This window comes from Aptenodytes forsteri, unplaced genomic scaffold (genome assembly GCF_000699145.1).
Source record: "Aptenodytes forsteri isolate BGI_AS27 unplaced genomic scaffold, ASM69914v1 Scaffold2, whole genome shotgun sequence".
NCBI classification, from domain to species: Eukaryota; Metazoa; Chordata; class Aves; order Sphenisciformes; family Spheniscidae; genus Aptenodytes; species Aptenodytes forsteri.
The window spans coordinates 11928503-11937372 of NW_008795695.1; the positions used below are offsets into that span (position 1 = coordinate 11928503).

General features: G+C 43.3%; 1 protein-coding gene and 1 pseudogene across 1 annotated transcript in view; both read right to left on the bottom strand.

Moving 5' to 3' along the window:
• RIPK4 (receptor interacting serine/threonine kinase 4) overlaps window positions 1–2538 on the bottom strand; it is a 26720-nt gene extending 24182 nt beyond the window's left edge. Inside the window, exon 1 of the mRNA XM_019473038.1 lies at window positions 2447–2538. Within this exon, the coding sequence (XP_019328583.1) occupies window positions 2447–2538 (92 nt within the window). The remainder of the gene's footprint in view (window positions 1–2446) is intronic.
• A 3483-nt stretch (window positions 2539–6021) lies between these two features.
• Window positions 6022–8870, bottom strand: part of LOC109279557 — a 16761-nt pseudogene continuing 13912 nt past the window's right edge.

Sequence of the window (8870 nt, forward strand, 5' to 3'; positions counted from 1 at the left end):
CAAGCTGCCGCCCGCCCGGGCAGCTCCCGCCTCACAGCGGCCCCGAAGCCCGGCAGCGGGCTGCAGCACGCGTGTCCAAAGCTCCTCGGGCAAAAGCGACGGGGCAGGAGGGGGGCGCCGCACACGCTGGCGCGCTGCGATAATTAAGCCGTTAAATAAAGGGGGAGGGAAGCACCAGCAACCGCGCTCCTTCCTTTTCTTCTGCGCAGGGCCCGCTCTGGGAGCCCCAGCGGGCTGCCCCCCTCCGGCAAAGGAGGACAAACCCTGCGCCTGGGCAGCCTGCTCGGGTCTGCGAGACTCGGGCCAGCCTGCGCCGGGTGGCGGAGGCTGGTGTCTGTTCGGGCACGCTCCGAAGCGAAGTTTTTTAGGCTCTGGGAAACTGTACTGCCAAGAACCGATGCGTCTCTGCTTTTCAGTTGCCCCTGGGAGTAGGAGCTTTGATGATCCCAGCGGCAGATGTCGGTGCCTGAATCCTTTTGTGGATCTAATTGCAGGTACCACAGGACTCAGACCAATGGCCTTACTCTGTCACTGAGTCGCTGCAGTTGGAAGGAAGGAGTCTGCAACCTTCGGCGTGTAACACGACGGTAAAGGGGCTATTCCCATCTGCATCACGACCTTCACGCCTATCGCGTGTCTAAAGGTTAATAAAGCTCGTGTTTGTTTGTTACACTGAGTATCAGACTCAAGCTGATTGTTCTGGGCAGTTAGCGTATGATCATTTAATCTGGCGGGTTAGGCAACAGATAGAGGACAATGTGGTTTAAAGCTAGGACAATAGCAGTCTTGTCTTTGCAAAGCTCCATTTAAAAAGTATCTACAGAGGCGTTTAATTACTTTCAAAAGATATGGGACATCAAGTCTTGTTCTCAGGGCTTTATTCCACATGGACTTGTTCCTGCTTAATTTAGTCTGGATTAAACTAAACAATGGCTTAACTCTGAATGAGAACATCTGCGTATAAATAAACCAGGAATAAGAAATAGCTGTGTGTAGAGACAAGCCCTTAGGTCACCGGTGTGACCCAACAATACACCTCTCTCTGACCTCCTCCTGGCTGTTATCCTAACTTGTTCCTTGCTTTGATTTGGGACTTCAGCTGTGGCTGGGTCAGCCTGGAGAGACTGCCATGTTCTCAAGGAGCTCTGCTTAAGCTGAAGCAATTTGGAGAACCAGGGCCTTGGACACTATGTCTTCTGGAGATGTGCGCGACTTTGTTCCAAATTGCACACCAGATATTTTATTCCACCAATGATGCGTTGTCATTCAAACTCCTGTTTCATTGGGAAGATGGTGAAAGCTGTAAAACTACGTGAGTTGGACGAAACCCAACTTGCCCTGAGTTGGCAGCTGAGTTTAAGCAAAAAGTAGGTTGTATACCTTCTACCTGCACTGTGATTTGAGAATTAATTCAACAAACACCATCAATGAAGGAGTGAGACCTCATGATAGAAGATGGAAAGAGCTCATCTAAGAGAATTTCAATTACTTAAGTGCTTTCAAAAGGGCTAGGCCTAAATAAAATTCACATTTAAGGTGCTGAGAGAACTGGCTGCCCAGGCTCCGAGGTTTTAGTTGGTGAAGTGGAGAAAGGCTGGAAAAGGGCACCAGAAGAGTTTGTCTTCAAGAGGCAGAAAAAGAAGGTGGCAGGGGAATTCCAGAGCAGTCAGGTCCCCGACTAAAAGTAAATGAATAACGAAAAAAAATGCTGATCGCTAGCCAGGCTGACAAACAACAGTCAATACTAGGTTTATTGAGAACAATCATGTGAAACCAAGCTACTGTATCTTTTTGTGGCAAGGTAAGCAGTCTTGTATAAATCCTTCTCTCCCATGCACATACAGTAGCAGGGGCATCACAAAGAAACTCTCTTCTTACTCTGTTTCCTTGTCTTGCGGTATTTCTCAGTCCTTTCAGAGAACAGGGTTTAATTCAGCGCTTTAGCCTTTTCTTCTTGGAATGAAATCCTTCTAAAGGGTTGCTCGGCGCGTATGAAGTCAACCAACCTGAAGCTTCGACAGGTCGTAGGGCACCTTTGTCCTGTATGTTAGAGCTAAAACATTTTGCTTCTATGATGTTCTGTGAACAGATAGCAGATGGCAACTACGTAGTAGCTTTGAAGCTGATGCAAGTGGCAAATTAGTGCTCTTTTGTAACTTTCCAAATGATAAAACAAAAATCCATCTATTTGCCCGCTCTGCAAACATTTAAGCTATGCTTAGGTTTTTATACACAAATGGTGCAATGCTGCAGTTGGCTTAAGCTGATCTAAAATGACACTGTCTCTGACGGAGGCTGCCGTCCGCTCTTTTATGTCGGTGCGAGTATTCACACGGTCGTACTCGCATTCACGTGGTTGAACAGTGACTGAATCAGCTCAATGATCTCACTTTAAAAAACTCCCTTGGTTAGTTTTCAGAGAGATCAGAAAGCTGGCCTGACTTACCTGATGCTCGTTAATGTCAACAGAAAGGGAGGCGAGTAGGCTGGAAGGAAACTACCTCCGAAGGTGGTGATGAAAGGGGCATAGTTACACATCGTAGCAGATGCTGGAGTTCCTTGCTGATCTCATTTAAAGCATACCCTCGCAAAAAACTGAGAAGTGTGGTGTGGAGGTGGAAATGAGCGGTAGGAAGAGGGTGGGAATTCGTAAACCAACTTTTCCACTGAAGAAAATAATAATAATAATAATAATAATAAAAATACAGTGTAGGTAATCCTGCTGAAGTCAACTACACACTCCGGCTGGACTGCTCCCAGTGCCCAGAGTCAGGCATGTGTATGAATTTTTGCTAGTTCAGAGCTTAAGTTAACGACAGCTCTGCCTGCTCAGCACCCCAAGAGTCAGTTCCTTTATAAATCGATTTGAACGTACAAAAGTAAGCCATGAATTAAAAGGCAGGCTGGGGACCATGCTTGGGCCTTCATCAGCGTGCTTTTAGTGCTCGTGACTGTAATAGCTGAACAAATCAGAACACAAGTTAATAAAAGTCTTGTGGCTTCCTTGGAAAGCCGAGAACTCTTCTTCAGAGGCAGAAAACTGAGACGCATCCTAATTTGCTGGAGATCACGTAAGCGCCTCGCGGTAGAGACAGTAACAGAACATAGCCTGTATTTGACATGATCTAGTAAGAAAACTACTGTTTCGGGGCTTTAGGTAGGCTTTGCAGATTGCTTTTAACACGTCTTACTTCATGGCATTATATGCCAAAAACCAGATCAGGGCAACCACTCCTCTCCCAGATGCTACACTTTAAAGCTCGTGCAAAAGAACAGAGCTGTTTAATGATCCAGCTTTGAGAATTTTTTTCCAAAAGACAAACACTGTGCTTTTTCACAACCGCTTTCTTAGAAACTACTGAACGATTTTTGCTAACATTCTTCCTCTGTAAGGATAATGAAAACCCCTGCTTTCAAGAACTTAATTCAGAAGCATTAAACAGCCCCAATTTTACATATATCTCATTATCAGCTCTGTTTATGATAGTAGAGAGCCAGTACAAAGTGAAAAAATACAATTAAAAAACAAAAGGTTAATCACATTCGTGTAAGCAGTGAACGACTGTTGTTTCTGCGGTATTAAGGAAAAGAATGCCTAGTTCTAAATTTTCGTTCTCAAACCTCTGAAAACAAAAAAGGTGTTCTGCATGAGTTCCTCAAGCTCCGTCTTGCTCTGCTTCCTGGCAGACACCGTCATTTTTTAGGTACATTTTTTCCTGCTGTTAGCTGCGCTGCGGGGCACCGTCTCGGAGGTCATTGTCAAAGGGTTTCTTTGTCAGCCTGGCAAGCCGTCTCCTCCTGCCTCCACAAAGCCAAGGGCTAGTCGGGTCCCACTGAAATCCACAAAGGTCCCGTGCCAGAGCCGCAGTTAGGCATTATGCTGGTTTGACAGACTCGAGTGGACCTGCACCAGTTTACCTTATCTGATGATCTGTCTCCATGAGAACAAGTCCCTAATGACTCACCTCATACCTGGTGTGCACGGGAAGAAGTTGTTTTTCAGGCTGCGTCCCACAAATCCCAGCAAATAATATCTTGTTTCTCGCAGAGCTTCTTTCTTCTAGGAGGCGCTGAATAAAGTGTGCGTTCAATGAAGGCGTTTGCTTGACACATGCCCCATGTCACACAGTGTCGTGGGACAAGGTGGCAAGGTGAGTCAGAGCGCTCAGACCGCAGGCACCCTCTGTAGGCTCTCCTGGGGGACGGCGCTCGGCAGCCCTTGCTGGGGAGAAAGCAGCTTCAGAATCACGTTGACAATTAAGCAGAAACAGAACCCTAGTTTTCAAAACCGAATAGATTTACATACAGTTATCTTAGCACAAATAACTAGCATGAAAAATTTATAATTTGGTATCAAAATCAGGAAAAAAGCCTCTTTCACCCAAGTGCTTTCATTCAGATGGATACTTTATTTCGCTTTGTACGTGCAAACCAGCATCTTGGAGTGCTAATATAACACTTAAATCTTAACACAAAATTTGAAAAACTCTGAAAAAGAAAACTTTGAAGTCCATTGTCGCTAACTACTATTGCCTAGTAAATACACGGGTGTTAACAAAGCCTCTATATACAAACTCATATATGAATGTAAATTCTAAACTAGATTACTGACAAGAAAATGGATGTAACTTTTTAGCTTTGCAAAGCCCTTGTGTGAATGCAAACACTGTGAATAATAATAAAGTGGCACGGGTACCTAAAGCAATAGTAGAATAAAACTCCAGAATGTCATTAAGCAGCATAACTGAGGGAAACTACTTTAAAATACGAGTTTCAAAAATAGGGCTCCATTAATAAATTATCACCCCATTGTGTCTGCCCCCACAGTTGATTTTGTCTGCCAAAATGTATTTAACAGGCTCACACGATGTTGTGGCAATTTAGAACTCGCAGGTCATATCCTTGCCCTGCAAGTATGGTTCCACAGCTCAAGTACAAATCTATAATGCTGTGTTTACACCTGTCATGTGAAGCTCTGAATGGGCTTAATTTGTGTAAATTAACCTTGGTACCTGCAATGCAGCTGGCACTGAAGGCAGCAGCCTCCCAATCTGGCAGGCGTGGGGATCTGCCCAAAGGAGTAAATTGTTGGATATTGGATTAGAGGCTTCTGGTAAGCTATTGTAAAAGATCTGGAAAAGACTCCTCTGTATTCTGGTCGACTAATACTTTCCATTATAAAGGACTCCATCTTTGGGAAGCATTCGCACCTCTCTTGTTTGTTGCAGGCCTTTGATATTTTAGCAGGGGAAATCCCAGAGGCTACAGTGGTACCTATTCATTGCCGAGAGAAACCCGAGTCAGTTTTACCCGTATTGTAAAGTATTAAAAATGCTGGGTCTCCGATTCATGCACAAAGGCAGATTAAAATCAGGCTGCCACCCACATCTGTCTGGCCTGCCCCCACTGCACAGATGGCTCAACTGCTCTTGAAACATCAGCCGAATTGCCACAAATTACAGCCCGGCATATTTAATGATACTAAAACCTGAGCACAAAGATCTCGGCTGCCTGCAAAGCAGGAACTTTCAAGGCAGTAACAAGGTGAACAACTATGGAAGATTTTTACAGCCGTCACTTTTAATCTGCTTGTATTTGTGACAGGGGTCTTAAATTCCTTTTCTCTCTCTGGCCAAGATTGCTAAACGTCGTAGACAACCTGGTCTAGGGTTGTTAGGCTGAAGCAGCAGCGGGCACTGCTGTCTGAGCCCAGGTGCACAGCCAGAGGCATTACTTGGGGCTCCCTCCAGCAAGCCCCGCTCCCATTCATAAGGCAGCTGTAACAAAATGGCACAGGCCCTTTAGTTGGCTCCCTCTCCCCACGCTCTTTGTGACAGCAAATGTAGGAAGCAGAACAGTTCATGTAAGAGCGTAACAGATCCTGCGCTGACACCAGCTGCTCACCCGCTCCTACCGTCCTCCGTGAGGGCCCTGGGCAGAGCACCGCGCTCTTCCAGCTGTGGGGATGAGGGGGAATGAGTCCTTCCTTCCCCTAGCCCCGCACACAGGCCTAGCATGGCCTCATAGTCCTCCCACGCAAGAGCGGTCGGCAGTTAGATGATGAGGGGCCAGTTCAGGGGAGAGAGTTTCAACTAGTTTTTCCTTCACATTCATTGGTGTTGCTTCATCAACTTAAGCAGAAGTACAACAGCTTTCAAACAGCAGTACAGCAGTTTGAAGTTCAGAATACACAGGCTCTGGCATGGAAGCCTCTGTTTCTATCAGAACATTTTCTCCAGTAGCTTGCGACCATGGCTGAAGCTGTGCGAGAAGTACTTCTGCTGTTGAAGTGTCTCTTTTGCAAGAGTCCCCTCCTTCTCTTCCAAAACTATTTTGACTTGGTGAAGACTTATTTGTTACCATCTTGTTAGCAAGAGCCTGACCTAAACCCATGACAGCATTATATACTGCTAAATTCAAACTCATGTGACCCTCATCATCTTCTTTATATCTAAGGGAATAAAACTGAAAATACAAGTTACGAACATAGCATTTACAGCAGAAAATAAGAATGACATCTAATCAGATTGCCAAAATTAAGAATGTCGGCAATTAAAAGATTAATTAGATTGCTATTTACTAGGTGGCACTCAAACAAAAGACACTCTATGTGAAGGAACACCTGCAAGAGGGTTCCAATAAGCAGTTTTTATCAAGAATACATCATGTAACAGAAAATAAGGGATACCTATTCATAATTATATTTTATTTGCTGGATTTTCTTGTCCCAGAATGGAGAGTATGGCTTGTTTATACTACAGAAGCTGTTGCTATATTTATGTACTCTCTTTGGTGAATACAAATTGCAGGCTCAAAAGATTTCTTTCAACAATCTAGGTTACAAGATTTTCACAGTGGTAAAAGCTGTAAAAGCAAAAAGACCTTTTTTTTCCTTGGTTTAACCATCTTTACACTGGGTTTTCCATCATGGTAGTGAAACCTAAGTAGTAAATTGTTTCACACTCGGAATGTTTAAAACTGAACCAAACTTAAGACAGTATTTAATTAAATATCTGGGTCTCTTAAACAAAACGTTTTAAAAAAAAACAAAAAGACTATGATCTGAACAAGAATCCCCTAGTAACATACCTGAAACAAGAATGACTGCTGAGTTTATGAGCTTTTCGAAGATGTAGGGTCAACGCGTAACTCCAGGAGAAGCATTTCTGACAGATGTGGCATTTGTATTTCAGAATGCCAGTACTCTTGGAAAGAAAGACTGTTAGAGTCACTGAAGGCTTGCACGTATATATGACAAAAAATAATCCTTTGTTGAAAAGGGGGAAACTACACTAACTAGCTGAAAACCTTAAAATGTTTAAAATTTGTGGGGTTTAGAACTTGTCTGATTAAGGAACCCCAGTGAACATGGAAATTCTCTGCATTGGCCATCAGCACTGCAGACACCTCCAATAGCAGTGTGACACATAGCTTCCACTAAAATATGTTCATTTTACAACACAGCAGTGATCCTAACTCAGAAAGTGGAAGAAACAGGCAACAAGCGTGCATAAACTGTAGCGGCCAAAACTGTATTTTAATGCCGTGGCCAGACTCGCCCGATCAGAAGTGATGTAAGCTTTACACACTTTATAGTTTCTCTATTTTCAGGTAACATATTAGTTCTAAGGATGGAGTACCAACATGAGGAGAAAGGTGACATTGGATTTTAATCCCTGAAATATTTTGCTGCTGAGATTAGGATTGGCATGTTGTGGGGTTTTTTTTGTTTTTTTTTTTAAAAAAAGCAGGGGGGGGAGGTTGGCCAGAGTTCAAGACTGTCAATCTATAGGGAGTCAGGTGTTTGCATAATACTTGCAAGAGTCCTAGAAACTAGAAACAGTAAATACTTGATTTTACGCAAGAAAGAAACATTTCGGCAGGGGGGGGAGGTTGGCCAGAGTTCAAGACTGTCAGTATGCAACTGCATGCACCTAACGTAAGCACACAAAATCTATAGGTAAGGGTGAGTCAGGTGTTTGCATAATACTTGCAAGAGTCCTAGAAATGTGTGCAAGTAAATACTTGATTTTACGCAAGAAAGAAACATTTCGTTAATTCACAAGAGACTAAATGCACGTAAATTTGAAACTTTAATCTCATTTATAGCAATATATTTTATTCTGCTATTTAATATACTCACCACATGAGCTCTCTCGTAATGCTGTCTCAAAGTTCATAAAGTCCGTGAAGTAAAACCACATCCTTCAACATCACAGCTGTAGGCATCTGAATCATTGTGTGTTTCAACATGTTTATGCAGATCATACGCGTTCTTAAAACTGAAAACAAGGTAAAACAAATAACAGCATAATAGTACAGAGGAGTAGTCTTGTGGTTAATGTTTAGGACTGGGAGGTAGTAATTTTTGGCTCTGACAATGACAAGTGAAAGCGGAATATGTGTAAATCGCTTCTCTACCTCAGTTTTTCCACCTGTGAAAAGGGGATAGTACAGACGTCTCTTTGATGTGCTCTGGATTTCATTTTCCATTCCTTCTTTCTTCCCACACATCCACACCATGCCCAAATCTAGGTAATTTCTCCACAACCGTGTTGCAGGGCATCACCCTCTCTTTCTGTTCACATGGAGAAAATTCTTGTCCATTATCCATCAGTCACTTCATCCTCTCTGGTCTAGAAATTCAGATTATTTCCTTCTGTCTACCCACAGTGTGAACACAAAAGTACTTAAATATTTATCCACTTTATCCCACTTCCAGCATACAAAGGCTAGACCTCTCATCTTCTCTGGCAAAGTTAAGCGTAATTTGCCAATGTTTATATATGCAACTTGGTCTATCACATCAGAATGCCACTTTTTTTTTTTTTTTTTTTTTTTCTCTGGTGGGGGGTCTCTGTTTAAAAAAC